This window comes from Netta rufina (genome assembly GCF_964035555.1).
Source record: "Netta rufina genome assembly, chromosome: Z".
Lineage (NCBI taxonomy): Eukaryota > Metazoa > Chordata > Aves > Anseriformes > Anatidae > Netta > Netta rufina.
This window is the reverse complement of record NC_140126.1, coordinates 24,176,236-24,204,183: the sequence shown is the minus strand read 5'-3', so window position 1 is coordinate 24,204,183 and position 27,948 is coordinate 24,176,236. Positions and strand designations below refer to the sequence as shown.

At 40.2% G+C, this 27,948-nt stretch overlaps 1 protein-coding gene across 3 annotated transcripts in view; it reads left to right on the top strand.

Annotated features, from left to right (window-relative positions):
- Positions 1 to 6,288: 6,288 nt before the first annotated feature.
- Positions 6,289 to 27,948, top strand: part of MAP1B (microtubule associated protein 1B) — a gene marked incomplete at both ends in the record, with an annotated part of 65,710 nt that continues 44,050 nt past the window's right edge. For all 3 annotated transcript variants that reach the window (XM_084304835.1, XM_084304836.1, XM_084304834.1), the window contains 2 exons: positions 6,289 to 6,466; positions 11,192 to 11,293. In XM_084304835.1, the coding sequence (XP_084160961.1) occupies positions 6,289 to 6,466; positions 11,192 to 11,293 (280 nt within the window). The remainder of the gene's footprint in view (positions 6,467 to 11,191; positions 11,294 to 27,948) is intronic.

Genomic DNA, 27,948 nt, shown 5'->3' with positions numbered 1-27,948 from the left:
ACTAGCCAAAATGATGCGGCAAAAATGTATTGATAGTAATGTTGTTATTAAGCCACAACAGAAAGTGCAAGGAGATGGGAAGGAAGCAGATGGTTAGTCTTGTAGGTGGTCCAAATAAACAACTCTGGTGTTTTGTTTCCAGAGACATGTAAAATGAAGTTAACCATTCCTTCTGTTTTTTTCTGTAAGCGTATCAATTCTTTGGAAAAAAAAAAAAAAAAGTTTTTCTTGCAACTGCAACAGTCAAAGGACTGGATTATTATGGTAGAAAGACTAAAGGGCGGTTTAGTAAAAAGGTTAAAACCTGTTTAGGCAGAATCCCAAATTATTTGGATAGGAATACACCAGATTTCATTGCAACTTTACACATCTTTAAGTGAAATCCAGAGACCTTGAAAGAGAATGAGAATGAAAGGCCACATTGGGACCCTTGTAGGAACATAGTCTGTGTCCATAATAAACCGTGTACCAGCGTTCAGAACAGTGCACTACCCTGGCTGCAGCTGTGAGTTACATGAAAACTGCAGAGACCTTAAAGATCTGGCATGTTCCCAGTGCAGAACCATGATCTGCTGGACTGGTGCAGCATGCAGATCCAGCAGTTCCCCAGTTTCCATGTTTACAAACATGACAGTGCACTGCATGAAGAAATGCTTACATGGATTTCTTGCCATCTATTCCTCTCTGTACAGGAGCAATATGGCATTTCTATTGTAGCATGCTCGAGAGAATATGAGAATAGATACTTGTAAAAGAGTAATATTCATTTTAAATATTGCAGAACTAGTAGAGCTAGGCTACCTCTGAAAAGTATTTTAAAGCAGGACTTGAGGCTAGATGAGAATATCGTGTAAAATATCTGCTTACTCTTGGGTCCCCAGAGAGAGCTTTAGATGATTCTAACTGGAAGGAAAACCAAAAAAAGTCCTGTGCTCTACAGCACCTCCACATGCTTTTGTCATCTGTGTAGCTAGGACTGACAGCCCACTGGCATTTTTCCCCCTGTGCTTGCAGTGACTAACATGACTAATGTCTGACACAGAAGACTGCTGAGGGCCCCCCAGCATGCCGCTGGTAGGATGTGCTGTGGGGGCAGATGGGTTACGAGCACATACCCAGGCTGAATGTAGGTGGTGTGGTGGCCAACATCACCTTGCAGGAGTTCTCAGCTTCCAGCCAGCCCCCAAATTAAGCAGATGATAGTGTAAATGTCGCCATTCAGTACCCGTGGCTTGATTCTCCTCCCTCTTAAGTCAAGAACAGGCTCTAAAAGTAACTTGAAAGGCAGCATATGCTAGGTCTCTGGACTGCAACACTCCTCAGGTTGGTGTCATAGGAGAAAAATCATATTTTGCTCTTAGGAGCCAGATACAATTCTGTAATTTGAATTCCTTTGACAGGAATTTAAAAAACAATAGAACTCACTCCCTTAAATCCAAGCTATGCCCCATACGAACAGATCCCTCCCTTGTTCAGGAGGGATCAGAACTGCTTAAATGAAGCTAAAAATCTACTCTGTCATGCTATTTACATTCTCTTACCATTAGTTTTGTTGACTATGTTTTAATTATAATTCCAGCTTTGTGGTACAATGGATGTCCCTATTATCATCTATCACTGAATTTTAAGCATCATCCTAATTATTTCAGGGTCCAATTGCTTAAACCTGCTTTATTTTCTCTCTGACTGTAGAGAAGAAATCATTGTTTTTCATGCAAAGCTATGTGTTTTTCATTCAAAAATTGAGGATAATTTTATTCAAAATAAATTATTTCTTGTTTGTCCTTTTTTAATAGTCAAGAGGAAATTCATTTTCTTCATTTCATTCTCACTAGTGAAATAAAGTATATCTTCATTTCCATCCTTTTTGAGTTCTAACTTCGCCTTTCTCCACTGAAAAAAAAAGAGGGAGGGGGAATTGGCAATATATATATATATATATATATATGCCATTGGAAACTAAAACAGAATGTTGCTTGGTGTTATTTTTCTCTCACTTTGACAAAGTTGAAAGTGAGAGAAAATGTTATTTTTAAAAGCAATAGTGTTGCTTTTCCTCACTTTTTTTTTTTTTCTAATATTTAACTCCCACTTTTCCACAGGGAAAGTGGGAGGAGAGGGAAACAGCAGGAAAACCACCAGAAGAAAACAAAAACTCTCTTGCATTTGGTGTTTAGAGAATAGTAATTAAAATTGAAGTAATATAATTTAAAACACTTGAAATGTATGGCAACCAAGTAATTTTTATTTACTATGTAATTAAACATAAATTTCAGCATCAAATTAAGTACTTCCCCTCTCAGAATATCTTTCCCTGAGTCCAAGCCCTTTGCTGCTGTCCCAGGCACAGCTCTCGTGGTGCCACCAGCCTGCTGCTGCAGCAGCTCCTTCAGCCCTGCCAGTCTGAGGATATTTGTTAGGGATGCCTCCCTGCCCAACAAAAAGGGGGAAGACAACAGGAGCTGTTTTTATGAACCACACAGCCTGGTTCTTGCAGAGACATGCAGGCCCCATGACTAATCTTGTTGTGCCACTAATCTCAGTGGCCGCAGAATGACACATCTGCTCTACTGGGGTCACCATGACTTGTAGTGTCCCTCTGTGCCTGTGCTCTGCTGAGCTACTGTGAAGGAGCAGCACACAAAAGAGAGCCTGGGGGGTGAAAGCTGGACCGTGTGGGCATGATGGACCATGTGGGCATTGCTGCTTTTAGGAAATGAGGAGTGTAGGGTCTCATATCTGGGAGTGTGCACATTGGGAGTAACAGTGGGTAACACTGGGAAGGCATCAGATGAGGTATGAGATATGATGGCTATTATTTGCTATAATGTTGGTGGAATATGCTTGACTTCATCATGCAATGGGAAACCCTTTTTCACTGTGTGGACACAGGCACACTCTTCGTGAACCCACTCCACGACATGTTCAGTCTTCAGATTGACGTTTCTCAGTGAAGAGAGACTATGTAAGAGCCTTCTGAACCACTTTCATTAAGAGCTTAAATTGGTCTGAAGTAGCGTGCATGGATAAGTATTTCTCTTATGCTAGTGTCGACATGTGACCTCGGACAAAGGGCCAGCCTAAGGGTTTGTGCATCACTGAAACCTCATTTAAAACTTGAAGACAGGACTTGAACAAAACCTGGATATTAGTGGGTAACAAATGGCATGCACCACCAAAAAGTATGTTCTAGTTTTAGTCTCCAAGTGCTTTATTTAAAACTGACTGTTTGCTTTAAAAAACACCATATCCACAAGAAAAATACAGCTTTATGTGCAATGTTTGACTATATTCAATTGTGGGATGCCAATTTGGTATTAAATGCACTAAAGAAACCAAAACAAAACAAAGCAAACAGAAAGATGGAGCACTGGATATCAGTCATCATCTCTATAACAGAGCAAGACATATTCCATAGTCCACATGGATTTTGCTGTTTCTTCCACTGGAGAGGCCCATCTATGTAATTTTGCTGCAGCTAGAAAATTGGTATCCCTTCCAAACACCGAGGGTCACATGACACTGAGTCAGCTTTATACAGCACTTCTCCACATTTCACCCAGCAGTGGATCTGTTGATATGCTCTGTCCTGCAGCCTGCCAGTGTGTTTCCACAAGCATAAAGACAACAGCAGAGCTACTGGAGTGGGGTTCCAGCATGGCCAGATACAGCCTGAGCACAGAGCTGGGAACCTGCAGCTTTCTTGGAGACACATCCATGAGGTTAAAGCATCATCTGTTGTCTGACTTTCATATCAGATGGAGTGGCATAATCTTGTGAATATATGAGGGCAGAAGTCTGTGTCCCTTGAAGAGGCACAAAACCATTTTCTTCCAAAGGCAGCCCCTGGTCCTTAGGGTTTTACATCTCCCATCACCACAGATTTTGGCTGTAACTGTTCACCTGTTCCCACATGATGTTCTAGTTGCACATTCTTTTACAGCACAGTATAAAATAGAGGACTGTCTCAGCAGGCTATTTCAAGCATAGCTGTATTACCTACTTGCATGTAAGCATTTTCTTCATTGATGCAGTATATTCATTTTGCCTTTTACTCTTCAAATACACAAGCATTTTTCTAGATATATCTTTTTTTTTTCTCTTTTTCTTTTTTTTTTTTTTTCTTAAAATAAAGACGAAATAAAAGGCAGGTATAATGCCTTTTGTATACTGGCATGCATTTCTCAGGGCAATGCTTTTAACCTGCTGTGCTTGTGAAGCTTGTGAGACATCATTTTACCTTTACGTCTGGGAACCATTATCACTCTGTTTTGCAACCAGTGAGCAAGACCCCTTAAAAAGTCCCTTCCACACTCCAGAGACCAGATGCTCTTGCTGGTGATTGAAATGAAGACATACCTCAAAGCTACACTTTGCAGGGGGAGAAGCCAGAAGCTGGCTTCCTCCAACAGGCATCATGAGGCAAGTGTTGAGGACATCTATAATTAGAATATAGACTATGAAGGTGGGTGTCACACAGGACACGGCCCAGGGAAGTGGGCATTATTGCTAGGTAGATATCTGAACCTATATTAATATGGGCCTGTGTCTTTTGTCTCATGGAAATTGCCAGGCTCAGCAAGGAAACACCAAAGTCATAGCTGGGCTCAGATGAGCTGTTACTACTTCCTCAGCATCTATGTGATTGCATTTGTTCCATCGGCAGCGTCAGCTCTGGCTTAGAAAGAGGGCTGTTGCTCTTTATCACCGTGACATCTCAGCCACCTGACGAAGGCTGTAAAAAGGCTTGCCCGCAGTCTACAACCTTCCATGTAGCAGCAGACCAGAAAAACAGTCTGCTTTAGATGCAACATCCCAGCACAACACACTGTGTTAGCCAAGGATTTCAGTGCTGAATTTATGTAGAAGAGCTATTCATATTAAAAACCCTAGGTGCTGTAAGCAGAGATAATGCTATGGACCAGCACTGAGAACAATGGGATTTCAGTCCTTGTGGGTGACTGCGTGCAAATACCATCTGAAATGCACATTAATTAGAATGAGTGTGTTGCATTCAAAGCAAAGTACATATTCTAGGAAAGCAGACCTGAGGTACACGTTCACCCAGGCAAGCACTCCGTGTTACTGAGGAGCAGGCAGAGAATGTGAGCAGTCAGTACTGGAAAGAGCTGCACACCAAGGGAAGAATGTCTCCTTTGTGAGGGACCAGAGGTTACCTTATAAACCAGGCTATAAAAGTTTATATCCTTTCCTGGGTCATGGTGAGATATCTCCCGCATCACTTCAGCCACATAAAGGAGATGCTTAGTGTAAACTAGTGCCTGGCTTCTGTCAGTAAAGTGAGAGGAACATCCCAGGGAGGCTGATTTATCTCATCTCATTTTAGGGGAGGATAAAACACTTTTAGGAGGTAATTGGATTTATCTCTCTTTGTCAGTATCCAGAGCAGCTGTCTAAGTTTATAAGGAAATCCAGAGGAGCCCATCCTTTGCATTTGTAATTGAAGATGTTTTCTGATGCCACTGCTCCCTAGAGTTGCTCGAGCATGGTCCGAACCAGTTACCTGAAACCCTTTGAAATTCTGGAGCCTTAAGACTATGGGGTTTTAGAAGCTTATCCAGAAACAGCTTGTGCAAAAGCTCTGGGGTGAGTCATACAACCACGGGCCTTGAATACAGGCAGAAAGCCTGGGTCTGAAGCATCTCATGAAGCAAACTGCTTTCAAACAAACAAACAACAACAAAGCCAAACAAAAGAAAAAAAAAAAAAAAAAAAACTTGAGGTGAGAAGAATATTTAGACTGACAAACGCAAGGTGGGAAAAAGAAAAAAAAAATAAGGAGAAAAAATGCAAAGGACGGCTCAGATTTTGCTGCAGTGCTTCGGCGAGGCGCGGGCTGCCGTCCCCGAGCGGCGGGGCTGCCGCTGCCCTCCGCCCCCGGGGCTGCGGGGGGCGGGGGGCGCGGGGCTCCCGGGCTGCCCGGCGGCGCTGGGGGGGCTCGGCCCCGTGCCCCCGGGGCGTTGTTCGCACCCCGCGTCCTTCCTGCTTCCGGGGGCCGCCGCGGGGAGGATTTGCTGCAGATGACATCAGCCATGGATGCTGGAAAAGCGGCGGCGGGGATGCGCCGGCTCCCCCCCTTCCTCCTCCTTCTCCTCCTCCTCCTCCTCCTCCTCCTCCTCGTCGCCAGGTCCCAGCCCTGCACCGTCTCCGTATAAAAGCGCCGCCGCCTCCCCGCCCGCCCTCACTCCCTGCCGCCTGCGGAGCCGCCGCCGAGCGGCCCTTCTCCCCTCATCGCCCCGGAGCCGCGGGGCGGAGTGGGGGACCGCGATGGCCACCGTGGTGGTGGAAGTGGACTCGGAGCCCTCCTGCAGTATCCCCAACCCCACCTCCCCCTCGCCCAGCCTCTCGCACCGCTTCCTGGACAGCAAGTTTTACCTGCTGGTGGTCATCGGCGAGCTGGTGACCGAGGAGCACCTGCGGCGGGCCATCGCCAACATCGAGCGAGGTGGGGTGCGGGGGGCGAGACGTCCAGTGTCCCTCAAACGGTGGCCATAGGGCGGTGGTGGGGTGGTGGTGATGGTGATGGGGTGGTGGTGGGGCGGTGGTGATGGAGGGGAGATGGTGGTGATGGGGTGGTGGTGGGGAGGGAGTGAGGATGGTGCTGGTGAGGATGGTGCTGGGGTGATGGTGGTGGGGTGGAGGTGATGAGGATGATGGGGTGATGGTGATGATAGCGTGATGGTGATGATGGGGTGGTGCTGGTGGTGATGATGGGGTGGTGCTGGTGGTGGTGATGGGGTGCAGGTGGTGGTGATGGGGTGCTGGTGCTGATGGGGTGCTGATGGTGGTCCGAGCCCCTCCCTCCCGCCGTGCACAAAGCCCCTCGCCCCCCGCCGCCCCCGCCGCGCTATTGTGGGGGCTGCGGCTGCCGGCCGCCGTCCCGGAGCCGCCGCGGGGTGGGCGTGGCGCGGCCCGCTCCGCACTGCGGTCCCCGGGGCTGCCCGCCGCGGACAAAGGGCGCCCGCCCCGCCGCCGGGGCTCGGGCCGGGGCCGGGGCCGGGCACCGGGGGGCGGCTGCGGGGCGGCTCCTGCGGCTGCCCCCCTTCCCCAGCGCTCGGCGGGCGTTTTCCCCCGGGGCGGGGATGCGGCTCCTCTGCGCATTGTGCCCAACTTTGGGCGCCCGAGCTCTGCAGACGCACGCACCCGTGGTTAATGACACGGTAGCGAGAATAATAAAACGAGACGCGGGTGGCGGGGCTGGTGTCCGAGCGGCCAGCATCGCTGTTGTCCAGCTCGGGCTGCCGCAACTCGCTGCCTGTTTGCCCTTCCCGTAAGAGGGCGATGCACGAAGGCATCGCAAGTGAAAGGAGCGAGTTTTGTTAAGTTCTCGATGCGGTTCCCAGTCAAAGGGATGGCAGTGTACACGGAGAGGCAGAAAGCCCCGCGGCCGTAACGGTGGTGTGAAGCACAAAGGAAATTGTTGCCGGACCCTCTAGTTCGCTAAACTCTACTGATATGTGTTTTTTTTAACCTATATCTTGTTCTGGGCTGATGAAAGCAGAGATATCAGAACCCTGCTTTTGTTAGAGAGGAGAAAGAGACCCTGAAAAAGAGGGATTTGGTAGCAGCCTTGCCGTGTAGGTGTGGTTCAGCACTCCAGCTAGGACTTCGCTTGTCTCTATTGTTGTTTTCCCAACCGTTGTTGCTGTAGTTGGCGATTTATCTTGATTCTTTTTCATGGCTGTTTGTGGTAAAGGGCTGCCTCATCACAGCTAACCAGCTTCACCGTGACCTGTTCATCTTTCTTGCGACTATTGTCTTCTAGGGAGAACTACTGAGGCAGATGCTTTGTCATTCAGAGCCTCTTCAGCACTGCACTTTCCCAATTCTGTCTAATTTTTGATTGTGTCAGAAGTGAATTGGCTGCATTTCATTTAAATTAATACTATTTATTGAGCAAAAGGATAAAACTTCTCCCCTCAAGACATCTGATGTCATCCTTCCTCTGAAGAAAAGCTCTTCAGCCTCTTCTTGAAGCTTCTATTGTACAGTTGCTGCTGCATAGCTCTGTTGCTGCTACCTCTTGCCAGTAAGCATAACACCCACTTGCAGTTTTAGATGTTCAGAGGAAACGCTTTGGCCTTTTTATTCATCATTTTGGATTAGAAGTCACCTCACTGCTACTGGTGTCAGGCTATCTGACTGGGATTTTGCCTGCTAGGAAAAAAAATAAAAGCTTGATGAAAATTTGAGGTGCATTGTTCTGGATGAGCACACTGTGAGTTTGAAGCCCTCTCTGAGTGAGGCAAATATGGGCTTCACTAATCTTTCTCTTTGGAAAGTACACTGTAGTCTGGACAAACTGTCTTCTTTCATCCTTTGTGCTCACCAGAACCTTAAATGCATGTAGGGTTCTTGATCATTCTGCCTCAATGTCTTCTCTGGTACGTCTCCAAAGTACCACCACAGAAAAGTGTGGATTCATGCACTGAACTGCAGAGCAACGTGTCAAAGAAAACATCTGCTGATAAGACATCAGTGGCGTGATGCTACGCAACCCAGTGGAATGCCGAGTCATTTCTTAATATATCATGAAGTGGGAATGGCTTGGCAACCTGCATTTTCAGTAATTACATTTGGGATGTTATTTTGCTGAGGGGGCAATCCTCCAACCCACCGTCCAACAAAGAAGAAGAGGGGAGTGAGGAGAAAGCTTCAAGATCTTTCCACTGATTTGGCAGATGCTACTGGGTGTGCCCTGTCTGCTGTCTGATCATCCCTGTGTCTAGTGGCATTGCTCTCCCAAGACTGCAGAAAGAAAGAGAGAACCCCAGCTCAGTCATCCTCCCAGTCATTACTTCCATACTGTTAATGATATACATCATTGGATTGACCTTGGATTTTAGTTCTAGATTTACTTCCATTGTATTCAAACCTAATTTGATTTTATAATGTACATAATACATCATACTCTGTTATAATGTGCATGTATAATTTTATTTTTTTTCTTTCATCCAGAGTGCTGAATCATGCAGCTGCAAATCTGGTATATTCTAGCTGAATCCAAACTTCACCTTCTGTGTGCATAGTATGTCTAAGCTGTTTTTTGTTTGTTGTCAGTTATTTATTTTTCATTGAGTACTATATTTTGGACACTGACTGGCTCAGTGGTCTGACTATGCCTAACCAGGATCTTTCCCTTACCACAAATCTGCATCCACAACAAAAGTGGTTAGGGATGGTGGACAGGCTCTGTCATTAGCAGCATTGCTGAATCATAGTCCTTATTGCTTAACTGACCTCCAGAAAGCTTCGCAGTCTTCCCACACAAGCTTGCTGTCAGAGGCCACCAAGCTGTTATCTTGTCTCTTCTTCAGGTCCAGCACTCACTTATTCAACACACTTCAGCTTCATGATCAGCATCACATTACTTCTCATATACTTTTCATATGCACAGTACATGCGTGGTATTTTATCATATTTACTTTCTTGATCTCAAATATTCCAACACCTGGAAAATATTAAAGCTTGCTGAGCTGTGGTTGCCTGCCAAAACTACGCCCCAAAAATGTACCATATGGCCAAGAGATTTTTGAGAAATGAAAATAAAAAGACTTGCAGAAGAGAGTCACTGCCTATGCCTCTGAACAATGATGCATAAGTCAGGAAGTGGAGGTGGTTGATTATAGTTCAGTTATTTTTCTCTGGAGTGGTTATGAAACATACAGATGATACTGTATTTTCAAATCTCTCTAGAGTTTAATATTGCAACAACTTAATAACTGGTAGCATATCCCAGTAAGAAGCGTGCTCATACTTTGACTGGACTGCTGACAAAGAAAAAGCACTTGATGAATTATCTCTGCAGAGGCTTCAGGCTCCTGAAATGCAGATACCCATATTTGCATGGAGAACCTCCTCAGAGCTGCAATGGGAGACCAGCAGTGCAGATCTGGTTTCTCTGCTCTTTCTCCCCCTCATCCTTCAGCCCTACAACATGGCCTCTGCCAGAGGGAGGCTTGATGTTTCTGAGAAAGCATAGGAGTCAGCATTGACAGGAAAGCTAGCAGTCTGAAATCCTGACAGTTACAAGAAGTGCCACCACTGGTTGCACAGTACGAGAGGTTGGCCACACATCTCTTCAGGGTTCTCCTCCAACCCAAAGGTAGCAAACCCCAAAGGGATTTAACTCAACAACTTCATGCAAAGACATGGCCGAGTTTGTGGGAAGGGGACAACAGGCACTTTCTTAGGTGCAGTCTCTTCTGCATTTGCCAGCTAATTTGTATAAGTCTAGTGACATTCCCTTAAGAAAAATCAATCAATCAATCAATCAATCCATCACTATGATGTTGGTGCTTAAAATCACAGCAGTGTCTAGACTTACCTGTACTACAGCAGCCTACTCATTGTTTTTGAAAACTTAACAACAAAACCAGAAAAATACTAAAACATATTATCCTGTTAATAGGATTTTTTTTTTTTTTTGATGTTGTCATCCAAACATCATGGTAGGAAACTAAACTTGTGTTTTAGCTACAGGGATCTTGTTTTTCCCTGGTCAAATGTCAGACCTTAAAATGTTTGATTCCGAAATATATTTTTATGGTCATATGTGTCAACTGTATCATTTCCTTAGTAGCTGAGGAGGAAATAGAGATGTGATGTTTATTAAAATAAAAAAAGATCAAGTGTAGCATTTCTAAATCTCAAAAGTAGAATTTTGATACTTTATAAATAAAAGATCACTTAAATTTTAATTTAAAATGTGGGACACTTCAAAGCTTTAGAATGAAGAAGTCAGCAATATAATATTTAAATATTTATTTAATAAATATTTGTTTAAATATTAATTTGCAACATGTGAGGTAACATTGTCCTTCTCTTTCAGTTTTGTAAATAAGCGTACTGCTATTTTAAAGTCGGTGCAGGGACATGGATGGCTTCTCACAATGTGGCTGCTAGGTTGTAGGACCAGCAGTCACAAAGCAGGGGCTTTAAGGATTGCCACCATTTGGAAAGCCAGATTTCCTCTTTCTTCTGGCTGATCCCTGTCCAGAGTGCTTCTTCTGAGCACTCCACACTTTGCAAAAGATGGCTGTGTGGCATGCCAAGAAGAGAGGCTGGTTTTGGAATTTATAAATATGCAAATAACGTGAGCGTAAACTGAGGAACAGTATATATATGCTGATATATCTAGCTAGATGTCTTTTTGTGTTTTGAATTTTAGGAATCCGATCATGGGACACAAACTTGATTGAATGCAACTTGGATCAAGAACTGAAACTTTTTGTATCTCGCCATTCAGCTCGATTCTCTCCTGATGTTCGAGGTGAGCTTTTGGACATGTTAGAGAAAGCTTTGTTTTGCTTGTTTTTAAGAACAGAATTCATAAATACACTTGGGTATTACATGGCCCATTTTCATTGGTTGTTCTTTACAACGAATACTTTTTTTCTGTATTTTTAATACATACCTTGAAAATTATATATCTATTTTTAGCCTTCTGACAAAACAAAATGCCTGAAATGTTAAACTAATCAGACGTTTAGGTTAGTTTGATGTATATCACCATGATTACTTTGGTAATAGATATTAATGTTGGGTCCCCATTAAAGTTAAGTGAAGCTTACCTTTTGACTGGACAATTTGTAGCACAATCTGGTGATTCGAGAGACCAAAGCTACTCCTTACTGTGGTAGGCAAAACACATACAAAAAATAACCTGAAGGTTAGCTCCACAGTTCAATAGAGCCAGAAATGGTGTCATGGCTGTTGTGCAAGTGTGGCTCAAGCTTTGTGTTTCTCCCCAGAGAGCTTGGTACTTTTTCTCGGTATAAAAAGCAGAGAGGTGGAGGGTCTGTCTTGACTCACAGGAACTTTCATTGGCTTTTATGAAGAAACTAGTGCTTTAGAGGACTTATGAGACTCAATCATTTCTTCTGCTGCCTTTTCAAGCTTGTCCTTCCTTCCTTTAGAAGATTCATACAATTTAAAAAAGAAAAAAAAAAGTTTTTAAGTATAAAATTTGATTTTTTTCTGGTTGCATGGGAATCAAAATATTTGGTCTTTTTTTTTTTTTTTTTTTTTTTTTTAATGCAAACACTGAGTAAGCATGTATGAGGTTAATTTTGGCTTTCATGTAAAAATATATAACCTTTGTACAGCAGTATAGCTTGCTTTCCATGGTGAACATATTGTGGCAGTGTACATATTGACTAGTACAACCAAGAATTGACAAATACTATAAATTCTGGTTTCAGGGACATCTCTTAAACATGGTGAAAAAGGATATGAAATATATCATACCATCACATTCCTAAGGGTCAGTTGTTACATGCTGTTGACAAAGAGATCCTGATATCTTGCTAGCATGATAGCACTGACCTGCTGGTCTTGAAGAATGCACTAAAAGATCTTGTGTAACTAATTCCAGGATTGGTTATAGCAGGTATTGCTATCGTGTTCCCATATCTATAGAGATTTCACTGGATTTAAGAAAAAGATGTACCTTTATGATTTTTCACCTGATTTAAAAAACAACAGAACTGGTACAGGAATACTTGGGGCTGAATTACACGGGATTAAACTCATGGCTAGAATACAAATCTTCATTTTAAATGTCCAGAAGGAAATTTATCTCAGTGACACCAATCACTTCATTTTACAGAGAAGTTATTCTAATAAATGAAATTAGCATAACATATTTTCAAGAAGTGTACTGTAAAGTAGAATATATCTTTAACATATGTGTCTTTTAGTTTAGAAACGCAGAGAAAAAAAAAAAAAAAAAAGAAACCTGTGCTTCTCCTTCAGCACAAATGTTCCAGTCAGTTTAATATGTTTGTTATCTCATTAAGATGAGCATTTGATAGCATTGCTCTTGATAGCATTGCATGACTTAAAATAAAGCAAATACTCTGGTTTCATATGATAAATGAAGGAAGATTATGCACCTCTTTTTTAAAAATTCAAATTTTGATTCAATTTCAACGATGATTATAGAATTCTCTAGGAACCCTTCTCTAGAAATTGTGTATTATTTATTTATTTATTTATTTATTTATTTGACTAGACTTGCCTATTTAGTCTGTCATTGTGTTGAATTACAGCTTAATTGCATGTGACTGGAATTCATCAACATCTCTATGACAGGCAGTAATGAATGTGTTTTTCAGCACTGCTCAATCTTTGTACAATAAGCTGCCAAAATCCATGTTGAAAGAGACTAAAACCTAGAAAAAAAAAAATGAACACCCAGGAATAAAACTAGCCCTTTTGACCATTTTCTCTTCTCTCAGATTTTGTGTGGAAACCCATTAGCTCCTTTTCAGTCCCATAGCACATATCAAAAGACAAGATTTGAGTCTCTGTGGTTCTTTGATGCTGAATCTGCCTCAGGCTCCTTTGTCTTCTCAACTATTTGAGAACAAGGAAGGGTGGTGGTTTTTTGTTTTTGTTTTGCTCTGTGGCCATAAAGTTACAGAATATTTGTTTTCTGTTACAGTGGACAAATGTTGAATTTCAGTGAATGTGAAACTGGCAGCTCGTACTAAACATACTGAAGAGATTGTAAGGACATACTCCTTTATGGACTCAAACTCTGTGGAATTTGTGTAACTAGGTGACCTGTTGTCCAAGGAAAGTATTCATCCAAGGTGATGGGATAGTGTGTGGCATGTCAGATAGGGTGTAATTAAACAGCCTTTTTTTCAGTCTTTTTTGAGACTCTGAACTCTTTGTGCGACTCAAACACAGGGACAGTTTACTCTTGAGGAAGGATAGACTCTTAGCGAGTCTGCACAGCCATTGGTACAGTGAGGTCTGAATACTGACTGAAGCCTGTTTGATTATCATGTTTAATTATGATAATTGCTGTGCTGGCTCAGTACATGCTTGTATGCTTCTCAAAGCAGCTCGAGGATACACGCAGCAGTAATGCGAATGGTATGACTAGTTCTCCAGGAGGAAGCTTGCAGGAAATTGGGCCAACCCTGTCCCCATGCTATATGCCTGCAGTGTTGAAGGACAGACATGTGAGAGAAGATGTCTGTCAGAGCATTCATGTGTTTTCACTTGAGGAATTTGAGGTGTAATCCTTCTGTTTGTAGTGAATAGCCATGTACATATTGAATTTGAAGGGAGCATGACCGGGTCCCAACACTCTTTTTGTGCTCTTACCAAGGGAAAGGTTTGCCACAATGGTATTTGCACATTCTGTACTCAGTTGCATGACAATTTGTGGATGATTTATGATTCCCTGAAAAATAGGATTCTGAATGGAAATGGTAGCAGATCTTTTCTGATACCTTGTAAAGCAGCTGAGTTAGCAGACTCCTTAATAATATCAAATCTTGCAGGAATGTTGTTATCAGGTGCTGGTGAAAAATGAGTAACAGAGCTTATTAAATGGTTGCCAAGACAACAGGCAACATGACTTAAAATGGGTGTTTGCTTCTGTTTTCTCTGTCACCTACTGATGATGACTTCCATCTTATGGTTAGCTTCACAAGGACAAAAAATTCAAACAGTGAGTTATAATGTATATACTGGAAAAGGAACTGTGTGTCTGATAGTGAGGCAAAGCAAATGGAGGTGGTTGAAATTGCAGCTGTAGCTAGCAATCTTTTCTCAATTAAAATAAATAAATATATATATGTATATGTATATGTATATGTATATATGTTTCAACTGCATAAAGCTGAGTATCCTGCTTCACAAAAGGCCAAGTAAGTGGATTTTGCATGGAGGTGGAACAGCTGAGCGTCATTCCCTGCAAGACTTCCACACCTGCCATTTTGTCCTTCTGCTTCCACCTGTGGACACTTAAATGTTGTATTGGTGTCTATTCAAGCCCTTGTCTAGATAAAATCAATTTTATTTAGATAGCAGATCAGTACATAGTCACCTCTAACCTTCTTGGTCTCTGTGAAGAACAGCTGCTCAAACATTGTTCAGTGGCTACTTTATCCTTCAACCACATTTCATGAAGAGCGTGCATCTGTGGAAAATGCATTTCCTGCCTAAGCAGAACCAGAAGGTCTCTTGTTGCCCACCAGTCAGCAGCTGGTGATTGCACTGGCTTAAGTGAGTCCTTTCTGCACAAGACTATTTTCACCAGCCTGCCTGTAGCTAGGAGAAACTTGTCAAAATGCAAGGGGTTTATGGATTTGCCTTCTTCAGGTTTCCTAGGGAAGGCCCTTGTTCTCTGATTGCCATTGTCCCCCAAAAGCCTAACACCCTTAAATCTGAACAGTACCATTTCATAAGTTACAATTAAGGATTATTAGAGTTCTTTGGAGAGATACTGGGTTGGGAGGGGCTTTGGTTTTCAACACTTGTAGCATGGAGTTTCTCATTACCGTTGTCAAAGCAGATCTGCATCCAGTTAATATCACACCTAATAGCTTGTAATATGAGCTTGTGGAGTTGCTGATGAAATCCAAAAGTGCAAGAATTTTGTGCTGTCTTACTTTTTTTTTTTTTTTTTTAAAGCTAAGAATTCAAATTTCTGTTTTGCTTACTCCTACCTAAATCACTGAGGGACAGCAGTCACCAGCCTGGCTCTTTGCCCACTTCTGCTGCGAGATCTGTCTAGAAGATGATGTAGTCTTGTGTGGGTAAGAGAAAGGGGTGGACTCAGATGGTATCTCAGCACTGTCACCAAGTGCCCAGGAATTAATTCAGACTAAAAAGTCAAGTAGTTTGGTATGCACATTTAGGGACAATCTATAAATATGATTCTACAGCTATTATAGGCTGTGATAGCTGGAATAGCTATCGAGTGGAGTCATTTTAGCTCATTATATGTTTGGAGAGGTTAATTTTAGCTGGCTACTAAACTTGTTTTGTGTTTTAGAGTATTTGTGTCTTGGAAGAAAGAAAATGGAGGTGGAATGGGACTTGAATAGGGAATTGAGCTGACTCACGCTGCTGCGGCAGTGGCTAGTGTCCCCGCAGGATGATGCTGTCCATGGTGCAAAGGTGCAGCAGTGATGCTACTGGCAGCACTGGGAGCACAGGGGCAACCAGAAGGGGCAGCACACACGGTGCCCTTGTCTGCTCATGAGCTCTTTTTGTGTGCACTGCTAGGGTTTTGGTGGCTTGGGAGAGGTAACTAGTGTTAAAAAAACCAGTGTAACTGCCTACACGCCTGGGTACATGAACTGACATAGCCTTCCTATTTTAGTACTAATCAAAACACCAGAGATGGGCTAATAAGCTATTTTATTTTTTTTTTTTCAGTGAATTAATTCTTGCACTTATGTGACAATCATTTTGGCTCTGACTTCCACTCCTGCTTTTTTAGGAATGATCTCATAGAAAATTAGCATGAATTTACATTACTGCCACAACTCCAGTACCTGCTGATGCTAAGCTGCTAACATGAATCAGCAAAACAGCTAGGAGTTTATTTTTAAATGCCTTGCATCACAAGTACATACAATGAGTTCAGTTGTGTTAGACTCAACCATGTTTTACAGGAACAGTTTTTTGACCTATGTGAGATGGCTAACAGAGGCATGGGATTAAGTTAATTATGAATAATGATAGAATTTTAACACTACTATGAAATTTTTATCCCCATTCCTCTTTATTATTTGGATAATTCAGCATACCTAATAGTATATTCACAAGGGTTATTTTGTCATGGGTTATTTTACAAATGTTTACAGAATTATACTTAATTAATCCTTTATAAGACCCCTCAATCTCTCTTAGCTAGCGTTTTTTCTATTTAGGATGTCTGAAACTGAAGACTTCAACTGTTGGGGTTTTTTTTGGCCCTTGCTTAGTATCATTTATAGATGAACTGCCTCTCATCTTCTCCATCATGGATTCAAAATAAATCTGTAACCACAGCATCACTGATTTTTTGTTTGTTTGTTTGTTTGTAATGGGTAACTTTTTTCTTAGATCTCCATTTTTCTTGATTTTGTTAAGATTTATCTTTGTTTAATTGCCTGAATTTTCTGTTTATTTCTGTTTATCAATCACTAGAGAGAAATATTAAATATTTGTAATTGGACTTTATCATGGAGAGAAAAAATAATTCATCTTAGTATTTTTAAGGTTAAGTAAGGACAAAATTGTATGTTGTAAAAACATAGAAAAGGCAAATTTAAACTTCCACTTCTTGTCTGATCCAAAACAGTGCTTTATTTGCAGTGAATAGCCTACTGTTGTGTTCTTCAGTAGGACCAAACCCAGCCTGCACTGGGAAGAATAGTTTAGACTCTACTTGTTTGTAGACTGAGTGAAATGAGGAGCATGTTATTCCCTCTTTCACAGTGTTGCATGAGAAATGCCACTATGACTGCTTCCATCAACCTCACAACAGCATGGAGAGACCCAGCCCTGGTGCACCTTGTAGAGACAAATGCAGAAAGCATAGCAAGAGATGTGTTAGTGCTGGCCACAGATCCAGGTGCTCCTGTCTGTAGTCTGCTGGGAGTACCCCTTAGTACCTCACCAGGCATATAAGTAGAGAAACTACATGCTTTAGTTGATGTTAGTCACAAATAGGAAGGTGGGTATTTTTGTAGCAGACACCCATGTATTTACATCAAACTTCCTGATGGTTCCTTCAAAAAGACATGATGGGTTCATTTGGCTTATATTTACTGGTTGCAAACTATTCCTAGAGTCAAGCAGAAAAGTCTCTATTCCTGATGACCTGGGATTGTATGCTGTCTGTGTGTGGGGGGTATGTGCAACATAGACCCATAAGCGTTAAGGACATGACTCTTTTAGTTCCTGGGTTTCCTACTGGTTGGAATTAGGCTGTTTGTGGCTCAAACCTAGTTGCCGATACAAGGCAAAATTAAGTTAAAAAAAAAATAAAAAAATAAAAATAAAAATAAAAATAATAATAATAATAATAATAATAATAATAATAATAAATCAAGCAGTGCATTCAGAAATGAATTTGTGTGAATTTCAGTATATTTGTGATTGAGTTGAAGTTGAGGGCTTCTCTGTAATGGTGAGATGAGTCATCGACATGTGTCTGTCTTCTGTATAACTGTATGTGAGAAGCTTAGGGTGTTATTTAAAAACAAAACAAAACAACAGCAAACAAAACAGAAATCCATCCAAGGAGGCAGACTATGTCCTTGTGGTATAATCTCAGGCTGTATAATGTCTGAGTGACTCTAATGTGCTACAGAGACCATCAGCTGGAAGTCAACTCTCCCATGCCAAGCTAGGTAGATTTAGGAAGCTGTTCCAGTGTTATGGCAACTCTGTAACTCCTCTGAAAAAAAGGCTTCAGCTCCAGCTCTCCAGTCTCAAGACACAAATAGGCTCTACTAGCTCTTTAAAGCTCTTTGTGGTGGGTTGAGCCCGGCCAGCAGCTAAGCACCCACACAGATGTGCGCTTACTTTCCCACATCCCAGGGGAGATTGGAAAGAGGAAAAGCAAGAAAATTCATGGGTCAAAATTATGACAGTTAGATAGGTAAAGGAGAGAGGAGGAGGGGAAAAAAAAAAAAATCAAAGCAAAGGAAATCACTTACCATCTCACATAGGCAAGCCAATTGCCATCTGTTCTCTAAAGAATGGCCACTTTGGAAACAACAACAACAACAAAACAACCCCCCTTCTTTTTCCTTGACCCTATCTTTTATTGCAGAGCATGAGTTATGTGGTGTTTCTTTCTCCTCCAAAGTTCTTGGCAACCCCCTGCCTTCTGGGGGCAGACTGGGAAACAGAAAGTCTTGACACTGTGCATATACTGTTCAGCTGGAACATTGGTGTGCTATCAACACTGTTTGAGGCACAAATCCAAAACAAAAACCATACAAGTTGCTGTGAAGAAAGTTAAGTCCATCCCAGCCACAGCCTGTGTCTCCTAAGGTGGGTTACCTCCTGATATTCAGTTGTGTATGAGTCCTTTCAAAAGACCGTCAGAAAAGGACCGGTGCTTCCTGGATCACTTTTAGTGTGAGGAAATCAGCATCATGAAATCTGTCCTGACAGCACTGGACAGACATGACAGATGAGAAAAGTATTAAAATAGGGAAAGGGCAAACAATACTTTTATCTGTTTTGAGTTTGAGTCATGCTTTTGTTGGCACCATTGTTGAACTTCTGGGATACAAATACATGATGCCATCTGATGGTCCCTTAAAAAAAAGAGGCCAGCTAAAGGTTCTTACCAGGACACCTCCTGACATGGGTGTTTTAGCAATCCAGCATGCTTTCATAGCCTCAGGCTCTGTCTAGAAGTTTTCAGCTTTCTAAGACCTGCATGGAGCTTAGACAAACTGAAAAAGTGAATGGAAAATTATTTTCTATACGAACAGGACTTTAGATATAGAAGGCAATGCCTCTAAGAATATCTCCAGTAGGATTTAATGCCTGTAGCAAGTTACTAATTTAATGGCATTAGTCATAATTATTTGTCTCATGCTATTGATTTTTTTTTTTAAACTTATCATTTCTAGCTGCAAAGCTTAGATTCTGAAAGTTCATTAAGCTTGGAAGATTTAAATATTTTTCAATGCTAATTAGGATTTTGTACATTTAACATTTCCTGACAAACTAGTAAGTTTTAATCTTTCTGTCTACTTTTTCAGTAATTGTATTACAGAAAACCACTCTTCTTACACTTCAATCCACTATCCATGCAAAAGCTTGAAATAATATATATATACATACGTATATATATGTATATATATATTTATATTGTTATATAAATATATTATATATAATATATATGATATTATAAATTATATATAATATTATAAATTATAAATATAATATATAAATATATATTATATTTGCTATATATATATATTTAATTGTGTCCTTCAATGTGAGTTGCTGGGTCAAATGAAAAACAAACCACTGTTCAATTGAACACATGGAAGTCACCAAAAAGAAATCCAAATGGAAATGGTGTATTGTTTAGGTGACTCCTTAGAAATAAGGATGGGACCATTTGATTGCAGCACTGTCTCAGCTGCATAAATAGTTTGGCTGTACCAATTGTATTCCTGGAGAGTCCCTGGTGGGAATAGTTGCACTGCAACAAACAACCTTATGTACCAACTAAAGCCTGTAATTACAAGAATTGTAATTTGTCTCCAGCTTTGGTGGGATAACTTCATTTCATGTCAAGTAGGGGATTACCATGTGGAAGGAGGGAGAACTTTGTGACATTCATATTTCATGTTAAACAGGAAGATCTGATTGTATTAATTTGTTGGTAGGAGCCATTGCCTTTCTACAGTGGAGAAGAAAACCATTTACTGGGATATACTATTGGGTGTGGGTCCTCTGCAACCATTTATTGACAATAACCACAGGAAAGAGGAGACACAAAACATTCCCATTTCCTTGAACAGTATAGGCTTACTCTTCATTCCATTGAACACTGTAATACAATCACACATTATAGCTGTACTTACCAAAAAAGATATAGTTTCATCCTTCAGATTGTTTATTGGCCTGTGTGCTCCCTTTGCAATTAAATTGGTTTAAACTGAAAACAGATTCCAAGTCAAGGAATGCATTTCTTACACGTTATAGATTTGTAGAACTGATGCTTTTTTTTTATTTATTTATTTTTTTTTAACTTTCAGTCCATTTCTAACTTGACTCTTTTTTCTTGCTGATGTTGGAGACAGCTGGGCATCTATGAATTTACCTGCCTCCTGCAATGCTGTCAGGCCTTCCTGAATACTCTGAGAGTCAAGTTTTTAACATAGTGCCTTCTGCTTTCAAGGGCGGTGCTGTGTTCAACCCAGGGCAATGTTCAGTCAGGCACAGTAACACGTTCTCCCTTGCTGTCTTGCCTTGTGGTCACGAAATAAGCAGAGCTGAATTCAGAAGGAGGGGCCATTCCAATACCTTTCTTTCACTGTCAGAAGTAAAAGAGCAGTGATGCAGACAGCCATACATGAAGTTACCCTACCAAGTTCTAATGAGCTGTTACTTCAGCCCAGGACACTGCAGCTCCATGGAGGTGCAGCCTCAGTCTTCATCCTGCGGAGCAGAATTATCCCATCATTTACAGATGGGACCTCTCAGAAGACCTTCAGAGGACCTTCATCCTGCTCATAACATAAGCATTTAGCATTGCTACAACACTGTTTTGGCACAGCTCTACTACCATGTTTCAGAGACCAGGTGTCTCTGCAAAGGCAGCTTTTGCAGGTGTCTCTGCAAAGGCAGCTTTATCTTTTACTATAGATGACAGACTTTCTTTGATGACATTCACATCTAAATTTTTTTCCCCATTTTTCTGTTTTGCTTTGTTATTTCATCATGTTATTTTAAAAATTATATCCTGTTCTCTTCTGCTTTCCTAAAATGTGTGAAATGTTGAGTTTGGATGTTAGCAGATGTTTTCAAGGTGACAGAGGAGCTAATGTGGATCACACTTACTATTCTTCCTTTCCCTGCTGCCGTTCCTCTTCAAATCTTCCTATATGTCACAGTACATCAAGGTGATACGGTGGTAAAATGAAAATGGCACATTGCTAGTAATGGGACTTTCAGGCTTGCTCCCTCTCTTGGAGCCACACCACAGCTAACAACAAATTAACTTTTTAATTTTTAAAGATATGAGTTTTAAAAGCTGTGGTCAGGAATGTCTCAGATCACAAATAATGTTTTGTAATTCTTCCTCTTTCTACGTCTACCTTTCCTCTGCTACTAAATATGTTAGAGGCTTCTTCAAGCACTTCCAACTTCTTTTTTTGATGTTCCTTTTGAGGAGATTGCTATGTCTGTCAGTGATTGTTATCTTAGTCTGGACAGTGATCAGATCAGATTTAGACCAAAGTCCTTTCTCAACCTCAGCAAATACTATTCCATACCTGTTACTTACTTGCAAAGGTAGGAAACTCTGACAGAAATGGCTCAATATTAGACTGTCTGTTTTTCATTAGCTGTTCTAGGTCATTGACTAGGTGTGGACTGGACACAATGAAGATCCCATCAGTAACCAAAAAAAAAAAAAAAGCAGAGCAGCAGAGGTGAAGCTTAAGTGGATCTGCCTTGATGTAGTACTAGAACAATAATTATTGCTTTGTGAGTGTAATTAATAGGTCAGATATTCTCCACCAAGATGATTGTTTGTGATCAAACCACAAACTGGCTGTGTAAAGTTTGAAATTGGGGTTGATGTAGCTGAGAGTGTAATAACAATTTCACTGCTGAGTTTGACACTGTTACAGATTTTAGTGTCAAAGGCTTAGACTCTGAATATTCTCACCAAATATTTTAAGGACTTTCAAGACTTGTTTTTTGAAAGCCTGTGAAATAAGAAGAATGGTAGAAAAGTAAAAGAAATCTCAATCTTTCAGTTCTATTCATATTTTATGATTATCTCTCATATCGTTTAAATTGTTACTATTTTCAAACATTACCTTTTTCTGGTACATAATTAATTTATAATAATAACCCTCAGATGCAAAACTCTTTCCAACCAAATTTTGTACATGAAATTCAGCATCATATCACATAGTCAAAACTATAAATTTTAAGACTTGACAAGAGCAATTAAAAAAAATATATAGGTAAGAAAACATCAGGTTTTCTTACCCTTTCCCTTTTTTGGAAATAGCTGCTGTGAAATTAATGCTCACTCATGCTTTTTTTGCCAGTAGATGGAATTCTCAATGCCCATACTTCTTGCAATGCAGCAAACTGGCATGTACCAAGCCCAGTATGAATACTTCTCTACAGCTTTTAGGTCATAGTACTTAGTATGATACATATGTTTCTACTTTGCTCTGAGATCTTGCTTGGAGTTCAGATTTCACACAATTGAGATCTGTTGACTGTGAAGGACAAATTCCTCAATGTGAAAAAAGCTCAGCAAACTTTAGATTTAGAAGGAGAGTACTGCTTATACAGGGCAATAGCTGTTACAGCTTGAAAACCACAGGTAGTGATCATGACAAAAATGCTTAATATTAAATGAACTCTGCAGAGCCAATAAGGAAAAAAGAAAGACCATCATACAAATGGTTGTATTTGTGCATAAATTAGTGATTGCTGTATGTGTATCCGAGGAAATGTTTGTTACGTTAGCCTTACAGATGATGTATTCTGTGTATTGTTAAGTTGCCTCTAACAGACCTGAGCTTCTTCCTGTTTTGAAGCTGGCATATAACTACACCAAGACATGAAGTAGTGCTTCCTCTCTGGTGCTGAATTCAGAGCATGGCATGAAATAGAAGACCTGAGACCTAAGCAAGTAGACTCTGACTCACTTGTCAAGTTTAGTACATCTCTTTTTTTTTTCCGCTGTCTCAGTCTGTGGTATGACTGTCTGTTAGGAGTAGAGCACCACAGCAGCATGTACTTAGACAAAGCATTTCAGTATTGTCTATCTAAAAATACTTGTTCATACAAGTTAAATCCCAGTGTAGCCTTTTGACTTCCTTAAGGATGGAAGAAAAACAAAACATAACAAAACAAAACACGTCCTTCTAAGTGACTGTAGAACATGATATATCCCAAATTAAGAGATATGGAACTTAGTTCTTAACTTTGTACTGTATAAAGACTGTCTGAGACTGTCACTCAGATGCTGTGGACAAACCTTGATCTGGTTTGTTCAGTTGCAGGGATTTAATAACAATTCTTTCTGTCTTGCTTCAGTTTTCTACCAAGGACTGCTCTGCCAACTGTGTGAATCTAATGTCAGTGATTTATGCAGTGTGGTCTTCATTAGAATTCAAAATGAGGCCACCATCTCTCTTCAAATAAGCTACCAGCCACATGTTTGAAAATAATCACTTCAGCAATCACTCAACTTGGCTTGAGAATAACACAAAAGATGAAAAGCTGAGATTAGCCATTCACCAATTTAACTCTTTCAGATTTCTTCATTGTATTAAAAAAAAAAAAAAATAATAAAGAGAAAGAAAGAAAAAAAAAAGTGAAGGACATTTTATGAGACTGAACACCTGCATACATCTGCATCAGCAAAACCTTTCAACTTAGGAAAATACTAGTAAATTGACATTCATATACTTGTCCATTTAGCTGATTTATCTGCAGACAATGTACCAGGGCTCTGGACTCTTAAAGGGAGCAGGTGTCATCGTTTACTACTACTATTACTACTACTACTACTAATAATAATAATAAACAAACACAGCCAGATGTTTATCTTAAATTGTGATAACTATATAATTTTGACAAATTCTTCTTTTAAGAAGTGTAAATTCTGAGTAATTTTACTGACAGCAGAAGGGTCCCTCTAGATTAATCAAGCCATTTATTAGGACAACATTGGAGTGTTTTTGAAGAGTTGATATTTGTAGAGCCTATCTATAGATGGTTTGAGGGAATTGGTAGTGAAGAACTTACTTTGAGTTTGTAACAGGGGTGCACATAAAATGAAAGGCAACACCACTGAGTTGCTGTGACAGCACAGCAACTTAAAATCCTTGCTAGTTCGGGCACTGCTGGGGCTGGCTATAAATCAGCTAACTTCCATTAGACCTAAACTGCTGCAGGAAGCTGAATGCTTGTGTGAAGCATAATCCAAGCTGGTGAAGTAGTCTGCCATCTCTAACAAAGCTTATGTGAAGTGGAAGTGAAATGCTTTTAAGCAGTGCCATGTGTCCATGGAAATATGTGCTCTGTGGTTACTGAGATGTTCTTACCAGTCCTAAATCCAGGTAAAGTAAAAATGTCATGGGAGGATGAAATAAATGACATTTTGATTACCCCTCCGAGCCTAGCTTAGTGACTGACACAACCTTCAAATCCTGGGGGAAGAGAAGTGGCAAGGAGGGATCCATGCCTTTTGTAACCTCTGCGAAGCCATCCCCACCTCCACACAGCTGCTTATCTCATGGCAGAGGGTTAATGAGAAGACTTTGAGGCTGGAGTTGTGGAAGATAATTTGAATTCCATCTGTGTGGATTTCTATCTGGTGAAGTTCATTAGCATGCAGACAGAGCTTGAGCACATATCTTCCAAGAGGCCCATGACTTCCAGGCATTTTCACACTCCTGCAGATCTGTTGTGCCTTATGGGCTTGGCCCACATTTTTATATTAGTACAGTTTAATTAGGCAAGGAGAGATTGCTGCATTTCCAGAATGATCTACTGATACAATAGATCAATATTTATTACAAAGATTCTTTCAAATAAATGTCTGTTCTCTTAAGACAGGTTTGCTCATTCAAGGGCCCTAGAGACATTTGAGAAACAACTAAATCCTCTCTGGTGTGAAGTGGAATATTAAAAAGGATTAACACCGACAGGGCAAGGCTTCTTGCTAGTTTAAACTACATTCCCATTTCTTGCTCTTCTAATCTGATATTTAGGCTTGATAGAAGAGGTTGTGTTCAGCAACAGCTTCCCACTCCCTGCAGCAGCATAAGTGTAATGGGGGAAGAAAAATGGGCCATCCCAGAAAAAATGGGATGTTGGCTAAAAATGATCAATCCCAAACAGAAACACAGAGCTGTAGAGGAATATACAACCAGTATGCTGAGAAGAATGTTGGATAGCTCAATTCCATGCACTTGTCATGGTTATCCAAATTGGAAGTGCAAGGCAGGTGTAAGTGGTCCAGTCTTCTAAATATTCACGTGAACAGCCATCATTATGGTGCCATCTAGTAGACGTTACATGAGGAGAGACTGCATGTTCAGGTCATTTATTTTGTTCGTATTTATAAAAAAGTATGTTATACATATTCTTATTATTCTTATTATAAATTGCACTTTTCATGTTAACATATTATGAACTACTTAACATAACTTTGTAGAAATGTATCAGTCTATAAAATACGCAGTAAGGACCATAATCACCAAGTTTAAAAGTATGCCTAAACTGGCAAATATGGCTAATTTGACAAGTGCAGCATAAAGGACCTTAACTTTGCTGAAATCTTCACATATAAATTGAATTTGTAGTTTAGGAAGCCTTTTTAGCAAGAAAAATCTTGTACCTGAAATTTTTTCTATTGGAAATCAGTCAGATTTTTCCTACTAATTCCAATACATGCAGGATCTATCCCAACATTGTTTATTATTCCTGTTCTCCAAGGGTAAGTAATTTTTTTTTCTCTCAAATTAAGAATATTCTTGTGCATTTATACTATTTCAAGTTATCACCAGGTGTGGGTGAGTTGGTTAACATCTAAGAAGAGTTCTCCTTAGAAAATGAAGTGTGTCAGACAGCATGAATTGTGCTTCATATGAAAGTAAAATAAAATAAAATAAAATAAAATAAAATAAAATAAAATAAAATAAAATAAAATAAAATAAAATAAAATAAAGCCTATAATACAATGCAGTGAAAGCTTCCATTGGAAATCTAATGTCAACCTTTAGATTTCTTTCTCAAGATAAAATTTTAAAATTCAGAGGGTGAGTGAACACATTAAAGATGAGAAAATACAATACTGAATTACTTTAATTTCTGGGATACTAAATGAACCACAGTGATACCATGTACCTTAAAGTACCTGTGATAGTACAAAGTGATATCATGTACTCCTGCACTGATTTTTCAACTGATCATTATCCTGAAGTATATCTGAGTTATAGTCATTTAATATTAGGTGTGTTAAATGTCTCACCAGTGCTGACACTTTGTCATGTTCTAATGGAGTATAATTTATGAATGTCTGTAATTTCACAGCTTGCATGTAATCAGCAAGATTTTTAAAAGGGGTGTATCATATCTAAAATAACATTTTCTGCATTACACAGTCCAATTTCACCTGACATTTTGCCAGCCAGGGCACAAGTTTTCTACAGGAAACAACAAAGTATCTCTGGTCTCCTTTAGACAAAAGAGGGTGGAAAATTAAGATTTTAAAATTTGCTTCTAATTATGTTGATAAAGTATTGCATCATGTAGATCAAACTACTGTAGATCATAGATACTTCTTTTATTGTTTTAGTAACTTGCTGTATTTGTTATGCATGAAAAAAAATATTTTTGATAATCCATGTTGATCATACTTGCTAATGAGCCAATGCCTACAATTACTGCACTTAAAGAAATCTTCAGAACATACACTGTTAGAGGGTAGATAATGAGCACACACAGTAGCTGAAGACACTGATCAGTTTAATCAGGGTTATTTTGCTTACTGCTGAAGTGTAGGAGGATGGGTGATGCCACTGGAAAATGCTGAAGTATTTAACCTATGGCTTTGTATTTATGGAAAAATCAGTTCAGCCATTCTGTTTCAGAAACACTGGTAATGAAAAATATTTCTCCATTTTAAAAGGAGTAGGCATTTACTACCTTGTTCAGATCAATTTCTTATGAAGCAGCATGACACTTAGCACTACAAATCTTAATAATGCCCAGAGGCATCCACATTAAATTTGTTCACTTAATTTTCACTGCATTACTTTTCTCATTTAAGCAACAGTAGTAATGTAAAGTTAATCACAGAGCTCCAATAACTTGCAAGGGTCCTTCCAGGATATTCTCTACCTAATTCTGAAAGATTCATCTCCTAATATGCAGCTTCAGATTTCAAAGCCAGATCAATATTTTAGATAGATAGTTAAACACCTGTGTGTTTTTATTGTAAGGTGTGTTGTGTTTTTGTTGTTGTTGTTGTTTGTTTGTTTGTTTGTTTGTTTCCATATCTGGGAAGCTGGATGTCTGCTACTAGTTCTCCTAGTTCAATCAAAGGAGAGTACTTATGGCCAAAGACTATGAGATATTCTTTAGGCAAAATCTCTGACAACCCAACTGACTGAAAGAAAATGGTTGAGAAACACAATTTGCACTGGGTCAAGGTTTTCCACTGTTCAAAAAGAGGTGTCCAGTGCAACATTTTACTTTCCTGTGGTTGGAAACCTGTCATGTAAAAGATGTACTTCATCTTTGAAATGGATATTGGTGATAGAATTGTCTGTGAGAGTGTTCTCTGCCAGATGATGAGTAGATCAGCCAAGTTTGTCTACTGCATATATGATTGAGCAAGGTCCGGGCAAAGCTGAGAGAAAAGAGCCCCAGAATCAGTCTGGATTTTTTAGG